Source organism: Pseudophryne corroboree, chromosome 4 (genome assembly GCF_028390025.1).
Source record: "Pseudophryne corroboree isolate aPseCor3 chromosome 4, aPseCor3.hap2, whole genome shotgun sequence".
Classification (NCBI taxonomy): Eukaryota; Metazoa; Chordata; class Amphibia; order Anura; family Myobatrachidae; genus Pseudophryne; species Pseudophryne corroboree.
Genome location: NC_086447.1, coordinates 945185973 through 945202229, shown reverse-complemented (window position 1 = coordinate 945202229; position 16257 = coordinate 945185973). Strand labels below are relative to the sequence as shown.

The 16257-nt window shown below is 53.0% G+C and overlaps 1 protein-coding gene across 1 annotated transcript in view; it reads right to left on the bottom strand.

Annotated features, from left to right (window-relative positions):
• IARS2 (isoleucyl-tRNA synthetase 2, mitochondrial) overlaps positions 1 to 16257 on the bottom strand; it is a 349183-nt gene that overhangs the window by 13147 nt on the left and 319779 nt on the right. Inside the window, exons 17-20 of the mRNA XM_063919433.1 lie at positions 15809 to 16008; positions 15579 to 15685; positions 7269 to 7414; positions 6378 to 6568 (exon numbers count right to left, since the gene is read on the bottom strand). Of these exons, the coding sequence (XP_063775503.1) occupies positions 6378 to 6568; positions 7269 to 7414; positions 15579 to 15685; positions 15809 to 16008 (644 nt within the window). The remainder of the gene's footprint in view (positions 1 to 6377; positions 6569 to 7268; positions 7415 to 15578; positions 15686 to 15808; positions 16009 to 16257) is intronic.

Here is a 16257-nt window from a genome sequence, read left to right as displayed (position 1 = left end):
AAGTCTGATGAGGAAGCCAGATTGGAATATGAAGGTATGCATCCTTGATATCCGGAGACACTAAGAACTCCCCCTCCTTCAGACATGAGATCACCGCTCTCAGAGACTCCATTTGAACACTCATAAGTACGGGTTCAACGATTTGAGGTTCAGAATCAGTCTTACAGAATCATCTGGCTTCAGTACTACAAACAAGCTGGAATAGTAACCCTTGTTTTGTAGATGGGGTGGAACTGGAACAATGACCTGGGTCTGTAACAGTTTTTGAATGGCATCCTGTAAGGTTATTCTTGTCTCTTGTGAAACTGGTAAGCCTGATTTGAAGAATTTGTGAGGTCGGAGCTCCTGGAACTCCAGTCTGTAGCCCTGGGAGATAAGGTCTATGACCCAGGGATCCTGGCATGATCTTGTCCAGATGTGACTGAAGAATTTTAGCTGGGCTCCCACTAACAACCACCTTGAAAAAGTGCTCTGAACAGCACGAAACGCATTGGTGGACACGTGGTATCACAGACAAGAACATCTACGCCGCTTTGCGGACCCGAACTGACGTCGCTATTTCCGGCTTTTTTACAACATCCTTCTCCCGCTGGATGCAGCGGTGAGAGCTGCGACTCACAAAGCCGGCCACGGACAGCCCTCACAGCGATACCAACGGCTGAGGAATCCCCGTGGGTAAGTTAGGGACAGTTAGATTCCGGACTTTTACATCTATATCTGGATACCACCAACCTAACCATTTCTCAAAAGAGCTGTAAACAGAAGTTTTTAAGTATTAATCATTATTCTTTTTTACAGGTGCCACACTCACTTTCTACACGCATAATTTAGCGCTCGTTTTAACCTACAATTATCCATTTTATCTGAGCTTTTACATAAGCGCAGACAAATTTTTATGATTTTGGGCTCCCACTCGACAGTCTTCCAGGCATCGCAGCCCACCGTCAGGCTGAAGGTTTTGAGGAAGCAGAGGAAGGGACCCAGGACCGCTCCTGGGTCCCTTGTTCTTGATCCGTACCTCGGAACTTTGTTGTTTAGACGAGACGCCATAAGGTCTATCTCCGGTAGACCCCATCTGTTCACCAGTGTCTGAAACACTTCTGGGTGTAGTGCCCATTCGGTTTCCTGAATGGTGTGCCGACTGAGAAAATCCGCTTCCCAATTTAGTACACCCGGGACAAATACTGCTGACAATGCCGGGAGATGGAGTTCTGCCCATCTTTGTATGGGAGTTACTTCCTCCATCAGACTCTTGCTGTGAGTTCCTCCTTGATGATTGAGGTATGCTACTGCCGTCGCATTGTCTGAGCGGATCTGGACTGGTCTTCCTTGTAGATTGTCCTTTGCCTGAACTAGAGCCAAGTAAATGGCCCTTATTTCCAACAGATTTATCGGCAGGCGACTTTCCCTTGCGGTCCATTTTCCCTGGAACCATAGGCTTCCGAGTACCGCCTTGCAGGCTGGCATCTGTTGTCAGGACTTGCCACTCTTTTATCCAAAAGGGTCTCCCCTTGTTTAAATGGTCTGTCTGTAGCCACCATGCTAGAGACCTTTTTACATTTACTGGAATCTATATCATCTGCTTCTTTATCGTTTGATGATTCCGTTCCATTTGGTCAAAATAAGGTGCTGCAACGGTCTGGAGTGGAATTGTGCATATTCCACCATGTCGAAGGTTGATACAATCAGACCCAACAGTCGCATTGCTGCATGGACTGACATTGTCTGGGCTTGCAACGCTTCCTGAGCCATGACCTGCACTTTGACTATCTTTTTCTCTGGTAAGAGAACGCCCTGTAGGTCTGTATCCAATATGGCTCCCAAATGAACCATCCGCTGTGACGGATTCAGGGACGACTTTTCCCAATTTATGAGCCACCCGTGTCTCTGTAAACAAACTATCGTCTGTTGAAGATAGCTCAACAGTAAATCTTGCGACTGTGCCAAGATTAACAGGTCGTCGAGGTATGGGAATATTCTTATCCCCTGTTTGCGCAGACAAGCTGCCATAACCACCATGATCTTGGTAAACACCCTGGGTGCTGTAGCTAGCCCGAAAGGCAGAGCTTGGAACTGGAAATGTTCCTGGAGGATGGCAAACCTGAGCTAACACTGATGTGATAGTGCTATGGGCACATGTAGGTAAGCATCACGTACATCCAGAGATACCATGTAATCTCCCGGTCCCATAGCCAACATTATGGAGCGTAACGTCTCCATGTGGAACTTCGGGATCCATATGTATTTGTTCAACATTTTCAGATTTAGAATTGGTCAATATGACCCATTTGGTTTCTGGATTAGAAACAGATTGGAGTAATACCCCTGTCCCTTTTGTGATGGAGGTACTGGGACAATCACACCTGACTGCAGTAATTTTTGGGCTGCTTCTTGCAGGGCATTGGCCTTCGACTCTATACGAGACGGGCTGGTGCAAAAAAATCTTTGAGGAGGCTGCCTCCTGAATGGGAACCCATACCCCACCCCTGAGATACTACCTTCTGCACCCAAGCATCTGTTGTTGACTGTTGCCATATGTGTGCAAAATGAAGGAGTCGGCTCCCAACCCTGGAATCCTCCAGGCGGAGGCCCGTCTCTTCAGGCTGAAGGTTTCTGTTCAGGTTTGGAAGCTGGCTTTTTTCTAGCCCACTGCTTCCTACCCCTGGATTTAAACTGGGGTTGTTTAGGCTCCTCTTTTGCTTTCACTTTGCTTTGCCAGCGAAATGAGCGAAATTTTAAACCCTTGGACTTAGGGTTATAAGCAGCCGGAAATCTGACCTTCTTCGATTCAGCCTCTGACTCTAGGATATCCGATAAAGGTTTTCCAAATAATATATTACCCACGAAAGGCAATGCTTCCAATTCTTTCTTGGACTCCGCATCTGCCTTCCAGGTCCGTAGCCAAACTGCTCTGCGAGCGACTACTGCCAGGGCTGAAGCTTTAGAAGCAACAGTGCCTACATCAATGGCTGCTTCTTCCAAATACTGGGCAGATTGTCTTAAACGGCAAAGACGATCCTCTTGCTCCCTAGTAGGAGAGGGGATGTCATTCTCTAGTTCCTCTATCCATTCGCCCATTGCCTTTGCTACCCAGGCCGAAGCCATAGCAGGTCTTACCACTGCTCCTATTAGAGAAAAAATATTTTTCAATAGGCTCTCTACCCTTCTGTCTGTGACATCATTCAATGAGGTAGATGACAGTGGTAAAGCAGATTTATGCACGAGTCGCAGAACATGTGCATCTACTTTTGGAGGAACTTCTCTCTTCGAACAATCCACAGCAGGAAATGGATAATAAAAATCCCATCTCTTAGGAATCTTATACTTTTTACTGGGCGCTGCCCAAGACTCATCCATCATTTCTGTCAGCTCATCTGACGCTGGGAATTCAGCTTTTACTGATTTTGTTCGTTTAAATACAGGTGCTTTTGCTTTTAACACTGTCTTGGCTAGCTCTTCCAATGAAAGAACAGCCTTCACAGCATTAATAAGTTCAGCTACATCATCTGAACTAAAGCTCTGCGACTGATCATCATACGGAGTTGGATCTATTGTCTCATCATCATCATCCGATGTATCATCTTGTGTAGTCTGCCACACAGACGTATCTGTCTTAGTCTTACCTGCCCCTTGGTTGCTTGTAGAGGCTACTGGAACCAAACCATAGGAAGGGAGCTGCATGTATGGGTTCATAGTGTAACCTAACCCTCGAGGTGGTGCTACCGGAGCTAACCTGTCCGCTATTGAAGACAGAGTCTTTGCGAACATATTCCATGGTGGCTCTGTTGGTGGATGAACTAACTCCTGTTTTTTACTTCGCTGAAAAGCGAAACAGTTTGCACACAAACCCTCATAAGTGACCAATTGATTCATATCAATTACCCCTGACTTACAAGATAAACATGTTAGGGCTGTAGGAGTGCTTGACAAATTCTCCTCATCACTTTTACCGCTCACAGACATGGTATTAACCTGTTATTGACTACACAATTTGTGACTGAAGAACACCCTATATGTCAGTATATAGAGGTGAGATCAATCTGACCACAGTGCACCTGATTTGAGGGTCAGAACAGGACTGACATTACACAGAAAAGTCTAGCAGTCAGTCACATGTTAAAGCATTAGACATTGTCATATGAGAATACAACCTCCATAATAACTTATACATAAGTAGGAAAATTGTACTTCTGTTTAACTGGTTCTTTTTTCAACATAACATGCAGAAAACACAGTAATATACAGGTCTCATATGCAATAGGTACTAAAAATTAACAATGCACACTAAGAAGTAGAAGGAATTTTTAGTACTGTATACCCTGCCTCCAGGGAGCGGGATACAGGGAGACTCACCACACTTCCATATCCAAGCAAATACGCTCGTAAGACGCTGAGTGGATTCAGACGCTACTGGTGTACACTGCCGCTCTTGATAACTGGTAACGGACACGGACGCTCACCAACGGACACGGACGCTGAGCGACTTCCACGTGTATGCAGACGCTAAGGCCTGCGACTCGGTCTGGCGGGTTTATATCCAGTGTACACAATCGCAGCGTCTAATCTGCGACCGAGTGCCCTCGTGGTAGCGTCTGAGCCGGAAGTGAGGTCATTTAGTTCATGAAACGAGAGACACGCGGGAACTGGCCATGAACTCGGAGGAGGGGCGGCCAAGAGAGTGTCTGAATCCCCCTGTTGACTTAAACTCCCAGGATCGCGGCCTCTACCTAGTCCTGGCACCTATGATCCCCGGAGCGTAGCGCTGTCACACTCGAGATGTTCGGCGCATCAACACGCTGTTTGTAGTCTCCACCAAATCAGTGTAGCTGTGTCCTGACCCCTCTAGTAAGAGGAAGTCCATAGACTCACCGTCTCCCCATGCTCCGGCCACAGCCTGGTAACATCTGCTGGACCTGCTAGAACATCCGACACAGACGCCCGTCGAGACAGCACTGATACCCGAAGGTAAGCGTTGTTGCGACCCGGTGGGGAGTTGTTGGAGCGACTCTTTCTAGTATGCGTTTAAGACGCTGTTAAGAGAAGTCGCTCTAAAAAAACAATATAGTAAGTCTATAAAATAAAGTAATAAAAGCTTGAGGCTGCTCTCACAGCAGCCCTGGGACCATGCGGCTTCCTGCCGCACCAAGCAAAAAACTGATCTGACTGAGTCAGTGGGCGGGACTATATAGTGGAGGCCCCAATGCATCCTGGGAGGCCAGAAAGCTCATGACCGTGTTGGTGCCATTTTTGCTGTCGCTCGACAATATCCCCATTATCCTGTGGATAATCCTTGGGACCCAGCCAGAGAAAAAGGCACTTCTGCGTACGCGGCGCAAAGCGCATGCGCGGCGTACTATTGCAATGAACGATGTAGTTTCACACAAGGTCTAGCGAAGCTTTTCAGTCGCACTGCTGGCCGCAGAGTGATTGACATGAAGTGGGCGTTTCTGGGTGTCAACTGACCGTTTTCAGGGAGTGTTCGGAAAAATACAGGCGTGCCAGGAAAAACCCAGGCGTGGCTGGGCAAACGCAGGGCGTGTTTGTGATGTCAAAACAGGAACTGAATAGTCTGAAGTGATCGTAAGCGCTGAGTAGGTTTAGAGCTACTCTGAAACTGCCGCTCTGCGATCCTTTCGTTCGCTCTTCTGCTAAGCTAAAATACACTCCCAGTGGGCGGCGGCATAGTGTTTGCACGGCTGCTAAAAACAGCTAGCGAGCGAACAACTCGGAATGACCACCTGTGTACGCTGTTCAGCATCTGTGTCTGTACACAGTTGGGAAACGCAGTCAGCCCCGTTTAGAAGCCGTGCCGCCATAATGCGAAGGGACGCTGGCTTAGTACTCACCACTCTTCTTTCTTCTGGCTGTTAGGGGTGGCGGCGTGCTGCGGGAGGAAACGCTCGCCGTGGTGGGGCTTGCGAATAGTTCCCTCAGGGGCTCAGTGTCCTTTCAGCGGGGAACGGGACCATTAACCCTGAGAGAGGTTGGGCCGTCCCCCCCACTATGTCCCATGAAGCAGGGAGGCTGGTGCCATCCAGTCCTGCCTGAAAATAATAAACATAAAATAAATGCAGAAAACTCTTCAGGAGCTTCCAGCGACATGACCGGCGCCTCTGGACGCATTATCTAGACTGAGTCTGGTAGGAGGGGCATAGAGGGAGGAGCCAGCCCACACTCTCAAACTCTTTAAGTGCCAATGGCTCCTGGTGGACCCGTCTATACCCCATGATACTAAATGGACCCCAGTATCCTCTAGCACGTAAGAGAAAGCAGGATAATCATAGTGTTTGCTGCGTTTGTACATAGTAAATGCCTGTGTTCCGGCGCGTTGCAGACAGGTCAGCGCTGCGTACAGACCCCACAATCTATCTGCTTACCTCCATTAACTCAAACAGCAGGCCTGGCTGGATGACAACGCTCAGCGCATACTCTGCCGCATTCTTGCCGGGGACTGCTCCGAGGAAGACGTCTCTGATTGAGCAGGCGGCCTCCACCGCTTCCTCCAGGCCCGGCTTCTTCCACATGGAATGAGATGTGATCCAGCCGCTGAGGAACACACTCTCGCTCTCTATGGAGAAATGACATCACAAGAGTCAGGGATGGAGGGGCAGTCAGATCCCTCCGCACCGCTGTACAGGACACATTCTGCGCGTGCTGACCGATGGTGCGTGATCCCACGCTGCGTTCTAGGATGCAGGTCAGACCGCTACTGCCACAGAAGGAGTCTACGTGTAATAGACGCCGTACAGAGCTATCACTGCTGTTTCCACAGCCCCTCCATCCACTGAATCAGGCCCAGTGTATACTGCGTCCCTCGGTGCTCATCTGTACGGCGCGGTGTGTATTCCGTCCTACGGGGCTCATCTGCACGGCGCAGTGTGTATCCCGTCCTACGGGGCTCATCTGTACGGCGCAGTGTGTATTCCGTCCTACGGGGCTCATCTGTATGGCGCAGTGTGTATGGCGCAGTGTGTATTCCGTCCTACGGGGCTCATCTGCATGGCGCAGTGTGTATGGCGCAGTGTTAATCCCGTCCTACGGGGCTCATCTGCATGGCGCAGTGTGTATGGCGCAGTGTTAATCCCGTCCTACGGGGCTCATCTGCGCAGTGACTGATTTGTATCCATAGATAATAATGATATCAGTGTATAAAGAGGAAATGGAGGAAAATAGGACAAATTATCTCATTAAATGGGCCTAGCATTTGTGTGGGCACTTTGTGCCTCGGGCCTCAGTGAGGTGACTGGCGAGTTCAGTGGCATCTCTACCTTTCTTGTAAGGCAAATACTGGAACACCTCCTCTGCCAGGTGCGGAAGGATGGGAGCAAACGAGCGCACCACGATATCCAGAGCCTTCGCCATGACGGTCTGGCAGGAGCGGCGTTTGGGGTCTCTCTCTTCTTCACAATACAGCCTGAAAGCAGCACAGGCAGCGAGTTACACCCACAGCGCCAATCATAGAGACAGAGATCCGTACACATGAGCTGGCCGCCTCCGGCCATCCTATCTACAGGCAGCGGATTATACCTACAGCACTGGAGGCGCCAGTCATAGAGACAGACATCCGTACATGAGCTGCCCGCCTCCGGCCATCCTAACTACAGGCAGCGGATTACACCTACAGCACCGGAGGCGCCAGTCATAGAGACAGACATCAGTACACATGAGCTGCCCGCCTCCGGCCATCCTAACTACAGGCAGCGGATTACACCTACAGCACCGGAGGCGCCAATCATAGAGACAGACATCCGTACACATGAGCTGCCCGCCTCCGGCCATCCTAACTACAGGCAGCGGATTACACCTACAGCACCGGAGGCGCCAATCATAGAGACAGACATCCGTACACGAGCTGGCCGCCTCCGGCCATCCTAACTACAGGCAGCGGATTATACCTACAGCACCGGAGGCGTCAATCATAGAGACAGACATCCGTACACATGAGCTGCCCGCCTCCGGCCATCCTAACTACAGGCAGCGGATTATACCTACAGCACCGGAGGCGCCAGTCATAGAGACAGACATCCGTACACATGAGCTGCCCGCCTCCGGCCATCCTAACTACAGGCAGCGGATTATACCTACAGCACCGGAGGCGCCAGTTATAGAGACAGACATCCGTACACGAGCTGCCCGCCTCCGGCCATCCTAACTACAGGCAGCGGATTACACCTACAGCACCGGAGGCGCCAATCATAGAGACAGACATCAGTACACATGAGCTGCCCGCCTCCGGCCATCCTAACTACAGGCAGCGGATTACACCTACAGCACCGGAGGCGCCAATCATAGAGACAGACATCCGTACACATGAGCTGCCCGCCTCCGGCCATCCTAACTACAGGCAGCGGATTACACCTACAGCACCGGAGGCGCCAATCATAGAGACAGACATCCGTACACGAGCTGCCCGCCTCCGGCCATCCTAACTACAGGCAGCAGATTACACCTACAGCACTGGAGGCGCCAGTCATAGAGACAGACATCCGTACACATGAGCTGCCCGCCTCCGGCCATCCTAACTACAGGCAGCGGATTACACCTACAGCACCGGAGGCGCCAGTCATAGAGACAGACATCAGTACACATGAGCTGCCCGCCTCCGACCATCCTAACTACAGGCAGCGGATTACACCTACAGCACCGGAGGCGCCAATCATAGAGACAGACATCCGTACACATGAGCTGCCCGCCTCCGGCCATCCTAACTACAGGCAGCGGATTACACCTACAGCACCGGAGGCGCCAATCATAGAGACAGACATCCGTACACATGAGCTGCCCGCCTCCGACCATCCTAACTACAGGCAGCGGATTACACCTACAGCACTGGAGGCGCCAGTCACAGAGACAGACATCAGTACACATTAGCTGCCCGCCTCCGGCCATCCTAACTACAGGCAGCGGATTACACCTACAGCACCGGAGGCGCCAATCATAGAGACAGACATCCGTACACATGAGCTGCCCGCCTCCGGCCATCCTATCTACAGGCAGCGGATTACACCTACAGCACCGGAGGCGCCAGTTATAGAGACAGACATCCGTACACGAGCTGCCCGCCTCCGGCCATCCTAACTACAGGCAGCGGATTACACCTACAGCACCGGAGGCGCCAATCATAGAGACAGACATCAGTACACATGAGCTGCCCGCCTCCGGCCATCCTAACTACAGGCAGCGGATTACACCTACAGCACCGGAGGCGCCAATCATAGAGACAGACATCCGTACACATGAGCTGCCCGCCTCCGGCCATCCTAACTACAGGCAGCAGATTACACCTACAGCACTGGAGGCGCCAGTCATAGAGACAGACATCCGTACACATGAGCTGCCCGCCTCCGGCCATACTAACTACAGGCAGCGGATTACACCTACAGCACCGGAGGCGCCAGTCATAGAGACAGAGATCCGTACACATGAGCTGCCCGCCTCTGCCATCCTAACTACAGGCAGCGGATTACACCTACAGCACCGGAGGCGCCAATCATAGAGACAGACATCCGTACACATGAGCTGCCCGCCTCCGGCCATCCTAACTACAGGCAGCGGATTACACCTACAGCACTGGAGGCGCCAATCATAGAGACAGACATCTGTACACACGAGCTGCCCGCCTCCGGCCATCCTAACTACAGGCAGCGGATTACACCTACAGCACTGGAGGCGCCAATCATAGAGACAGACATCCGTACACACGAGCTGCCCGCCTCCGGCCATCCTAACTACAGGCAGCGGATTACACCTACAGCACCGGAGGCGCCAATCATAGAGACAGACATCCGTACACATGAGCTGCCCGCCTCCGGCCATCCTAACTACAGGCAGCGGATTACACCTACAGCACTGGAGGCGCCAATCATAGAGACAGACATCCGTACACATGAGCTGCCCGCCTCCGGCCATCCTATCTACAGGCAGCGGATTACACCTACAGCACCGGAGGCGCCAGTTATAGAGACAGACATCCGTACACATGAGCTGCCCGCCTCCGGCCATCCTATCTACAGGCAGCGGATTACACCTACAGCACCGGAGGCGCCAGTTATAGAGACAGACATCCGTACACGAGCTGCCCGCCTCCGGCCATCCTAACTACAGGCAGCGGATTACACCTACAGCACTGGAGGCGCCAATCATAGAGACAGACATCCGTACACATGAGCTGCCCGCCTCCGGCCATCCTAACTACAGGCAGCGGATTACACCTACAGCACTGGAGGCGCCAATCATAGAGACAGACATCCATACACATGAGCTGCCCGCCTCCGGCCATCCTAACTACAGGCAGCGGATTACACCTACAGCACTGGAGGCGCCAATCATAGAGACAGACATCCATACACATGAGCTGGCCGCCTCCGGCCATCCTAACTACAGGCAGCGGATTACACCTACAGCACTGGAGGCGCCAATCATAGAGACAGAGATCCGTACACATGAGCTGCCCGCCTCCGGCCATCCTAACTACAGGCAGCGGATTACACCTACAGCACCGGAGGCGCCAGTCATAGAGATATACATCAGTACACATGAGCTGCCTGCCTCCGGCCATCCTAACTACAGGCAGCGGATTACACCTACAGCACCGGAGGCGCCAATCATAGAGACAGACATCCGTACACATGAGCTGCCCGCCTCCGGCCATCCTAACTACAGGCAGCGGATTACACCTACAGCACCGGAGGCGCCAGTCATAGAGACAGACATCCGTACACATGAGCTGCCCGCCTCCGGCCATCCTAACTACAGGCAGCGGATTACACCTACAGCACCGGAGGCGCCAGTCATAGAGACAGACATCAGTACACATGAGCTGCCCGCCTCCGGCCATCCTATCTACATGCAGCGGATTACACCTACAGCACCGGAGGCACCAATCATAGAGACAGACATCAGTACACATGAGCTGCCCGCCTCCGGCCATCCTAACTACAGGCAGCGGATTACACCTACAGCACCGGAGGCGCCAATCATAGAGACAGACATCCGTACACATGAGCTGCCCGCCTCCGGCCATCCTAACTACAGGCAGCGGATTACACCTACAGCACCGGAGGCGCCAGTCATAGAGACAGACATCCGTACACATGAGCTGCCCGCCTCCGGCCATCCTAACTACAGGCAGCGGATTACACCTACAGAACTGGAGGCGCCAATCATAGAGACAGACATCCGTACACATGAGCTGCCCGCCTCCGACCATACTAACTACAGGCAGCGGATTACACCTACAGCACCGGAGGCGCCAATCATAGAGACAGACATCCGTACACATGAGCTGCCCGCCTCCGGCCATCCTAACTACAGGCAGCGGATTACACCTACAGCACCGGAGGCACCAATCATAGAGACAGACATCCGTACACATGAGCTGCCCGCCTCCGGCCATCCTAACTACAGGCAGCGGATTACACCTACAGCACCGGAGGCGCCAGTCATAGAGACAGACATCCGTACACATGAGCTGCCCGCCTCCGGCCATCCTAACTACAGGCAGCGGATTACACCTACAGCACCGGAGGCGCCAGTCATAGAGACAGACATCCGTACACATGAGCTGCCCGCCTCCGGCCATCCTAACTACAGGCAGCGGATTACACCTACAGCACCGGAGGCGCCAGTCATAGAGACAGACATCCGTACACATGAGCTGCCCGCCTCCGGCCATCCTAACTACAGGCAGCGGATTACACCTACAGCACCGGAGGCGCCAGTCATAGAGACAGACATCCGTACACATGAGCTGCCCGCCTCCGGCCATCCTAACTACAGGCAGCGGATTACACCTACAGCACCGGAGGCGCCAGTCATAGAGACAGACATCCGTACACATGAGCTGCCCGCCTCCGGCCATCCTAACTACAGGCAGCGGATTACACCTACAGCACCGGAGGCGCCAGTCATGGAGACAGACATCCGTACACATGAGCTGCCCGCCTCCGGCCATCCTATCTACAGGCAGCGGATTACACCTACAGCACCGGAGGCGCCAGTCATAGAGACAGACATCAGTACACATGAGCTGCCCGCCTCCGGCCATCCTATCTACATGCAGCGGATTACACCTACAGCACCGGAGGCGCCAGTCATAGAGACAGACATCAGTACACATGAGCTGCCCGCCTCCGGCCATCCTATCTACATGCAGCGGATTACACCTACAGCACCGGAGGCGCCAGTCATAGAGACAGACATCCGTACACATGAGCTGCCCGCCTCCGACCATCCTAACTACAGGCAGCGGATTACACCTACAGCACCGGAGGCGCCAGTCATAGAGACAGACATCCGTACACGAGCTGCCCGCCTCCGGCCATACTAACTACAGGCAGCGGATTACACCTACAGCACCGGAGGCGCCAATCATAGAGACAGACATCAGTACACATGAGCTGCCCGCCTCCGGCCATACTAACTACAGGCAGCGGATTACACCTACAGCACCGGAGGCGCCAGTCATAGAGACAGACATCCGTACACGAGCTGCCCGCCTCCGGCCATACTAACTACAGGCAGCGGATTACACCTACAGCACCGGAGGCGCCAGTCATAGAGACAGACATCAGTACACATGAGCTGCCCGCCTCCGGCCATCTTAACTACAGGCAGCGGATTACACCTACACCACCGGAGGCACCAATCATAGAGACAGACATCCGTACACATGAGCTGGCCGCCTCCGGCCATCCTAACTACAGGCAGCGGATTACACCTACAGCACCGGAGGCGCCAGTCATAGAGACAGATATCAGTACACATGAGCTGCCCGCCTCCGGCCATCTTAACTACAGGCAGCGGATTACACCTACAGCACTGGAGGCGCCAGTCATAGAGACAGACATCCGTACACACGAGCTGCCCGCCTCCGGCCATCCTAACTACAGGCAGCGGATTACACCTACAGCACTGGAGGCGCCAGTCATAGAGACAGACATCCGTACACGAGCTGCCCGCCTCCGGCCATACTAACTACAGGCAGCGGATTACACCTACAGCACCGGAGGCGCCAGTCATAGAGACAGACATCCGTACACGAGCTGCCCGCCTCCGGCCATACTAACTACAGGCAGCGGATTACACCTACAGCACTGGAGGCACCAGTCACAGAGACAGACATCCGTACACATGAGCTGCCCGCCTCCGGCCATCCTAACTACAGGCAGCGGATTACACCTACAGCACCGGAGGCGCCAGTCATAGAGACAGACATCCGTACACATGAGCTGCCCGCCTCCGGCCATCCTAACTACAGGCAGCGGATTACACCTACAGCACCGGAGGCGTCAATCATAGAGACAGACATCAGTACACATGAGCTGCCCGCCTCCGGCCATCCTATCTACATGCAGCGGATTACACCTACAGCACCGGAGGCGCCAATCATAGAGACAGACATCAGTACACATGAGCCTGCCGCCTCCGGCCATCCTAACTACAGGCAGCGGATTACACCTACAGCACCGGAGGCGCCAATCATAGAGACAGAGATCCGTACACATGAGCTGCCCGCCTCCGGCCATCCTAACTACAGGCAGCGGATTACACCTACAGCACCGGAGGCGTCAATCATAGAGACAGACATCAGTACACATGAGCTGCCCGCCTCCGGCCATCCTATCTACATGCAGCGGATTACACCTACAGCACCGGAGGCGCCAGTCATAGAGACAGACATCCGTACACATGAGCTGCCCGCCTCCGGCCATCCTAACTACAGGCAGCGGATTACACCTACAGCACCGGAGGCGCCAGTCATAGAGACAGACATCCGTACACATGAGCTGCCCGCCTCCGGCCATACTAACTACAGGCAGCGGATTACACCTACAGCACTGGAGGCGCCAGTCATAGAGACAGACATCCGTACACATGAGCTGCCCGCCTCCGGCCATACTAACTACAGGCAGCGGATTACACCTACAGCACCGGAGGCGCCAGTCATAGAGACAGACATCCGTACACATGAGCTGCCCGCCTCCGGCCATCCTAACTACAGGCAGCGGATTACACCTACAGCACCGGAGGCGCCAATCATAGAGACAGACATCCGTACACGAGCTGGCCGCCTCCGGCCATCCTAACTACAGGCAGCGGATTACACCTACAGCACTGGAGGCGCCAATCATAGAGACAGACATCCGTACACATGAGCTGCCCGCCTCCGGCCATCCTATCTACAGGCAGCGGATTACACCTACAGCACCGGAGGCACCAATCATAGAGACAGACATCCGTACACATGAGCTGCCCGCCTCCGGCCATCCTATCTACATGCAGCGGTTTACACCTACAGCACCGGAGGCGCCAGTCATAGAGACAGAGATCCGTACACATGAGCTGCCCGCCTCCGGCCATCCTAACTACAGGCAGCGGATTACACCTACAGCACCGGAGGCGCCAGTCATAGAGACAGACATCCGTACACATGAGCTGCCCGCCTCCGGCCATCCTAACTACAGGCAGCGGATTACACCTACAGCACCGGAGGCGCCAGTCATAGAGACAGACATCCGTACACATGAGCTGGCCGCCTCCGGCCATCCTAACTACAGGCAGCGGATTACACCTACAGCACCGGAGGCGCCAATCATAGAGACAGACATCCGTACACATGAGCTGCCCGCCTCCGGCCATACTAACTACAGGCAGCGGATTACACCTACAGCACCGGAGGCGTCAATCATAGAGACAGACATCCGTACACATGAGCTGCCCGCCTCCGGCCATCCTAACTACAGGCAGCGGATTACACCTACAGCACCAATCATAGAGACAGAGATCCGTACACATGAGCTGCCCGCCTCCGGCCATCCTAACTACAGGCAGCGGATTACACCTACAGCACCGGAGGCGCCAGTCATAGAGACAGACATCCGTACACATGAGCTGCCCGCCTACGGCCATCCTATCTACAGGCAGCGGATTACACCTACAGCACCGGAGGCGCCAATCATAGAGACAGACATCCGTACACATGAGCTGCCCGCCTCCGGCCATCCTAACTACAGGCAGCGGATTACACCTACAGCACCGGAGGCGCCAATCATAGAGACAGACATCAGTACACATGAGCTGCCCGCCTCCGGCCATCCTAACTACAGGCAGCGGATTACACCTACAGCACTGGAGGCACCAATCATAGAGACAGACATCCGTACACATGAGCTGCCCGCCTCCGGCCATCCTAACTACAGGCAGCGGATTACACCTACAGCACTGGAGGCGCCAATCATAGAGACAGACATCAGTACACATGAGCTGCCCGCCTCCGGCCATCCTAACTACAGGCAGCGGATTACACCTACAGCACCGGAGGCGCCAATCATAGAGACAGACATCCGTACACATGAGCTGCCCGCCTCCGGCCATCCTAACTACAGGCAGCGGATTACACCTACAGCACCGGAGGCGCCAATCATAGAGACAGACATCAGTACACATGAGCTGGCCGCCTCCGGCCATCCTAACTACAGGCAGCGGATTACACCTACAGCACTGGAGGCGCCAGTCATAGAGACAGACATCCGTACACATGAGCTGCCCGCCTCCGGCAGAGAGAAATACACACTTACCTGTCCTTCACTATGCTGAAGTAGAAGTTAGATAGGTCTCTGGTGACCAGAGCTTCCAACAGACGGACAACTTTCCCAAACTCATAGCTCTTGTACGCCTCCGACACCTAAAGAAATTACACAGTAATCATCCTCTGCCTTATGTGGCTGCTGCCTATCACAAGAGTGTAAGCTCTGTGGGGCAGCTCATCTACTGGCAGTGTATGCAATGTGTGTCAGGGCACACTTACCTTGCTGGCGTAGTCCTGAAGCAGATGCAGCATATACTGGTCTATAATGTACATCTCTGGGCCAGGGACAGCGTCAGTCTCCGGGGTGAATCCGGACAGGTTACCCAGCATGAACCGCAATGTGTTCCGCAACTGTAAGACACAGAATAACAGGTGGGTACTGTCGAAGTCAAAAATATTACATAAAGAGAACATACAAACTACACACATCATAAGTCGCTATACTTGCAAATACGCGCAGCGAACACAGCAATATATGGTAACACACGCATTTACATGGACATGCCACAGAGATGGATTTGACACTTATTTCATACAGTACATAATTATAATAATATCAAGCGCCAGACATCATGATGAATTAAAATTATATATATTGAAGTAATGTCATGTATGTGTATTATTTGAACGAAACCACATAGACCGGTCATGTTTACTATTGAAGCAAC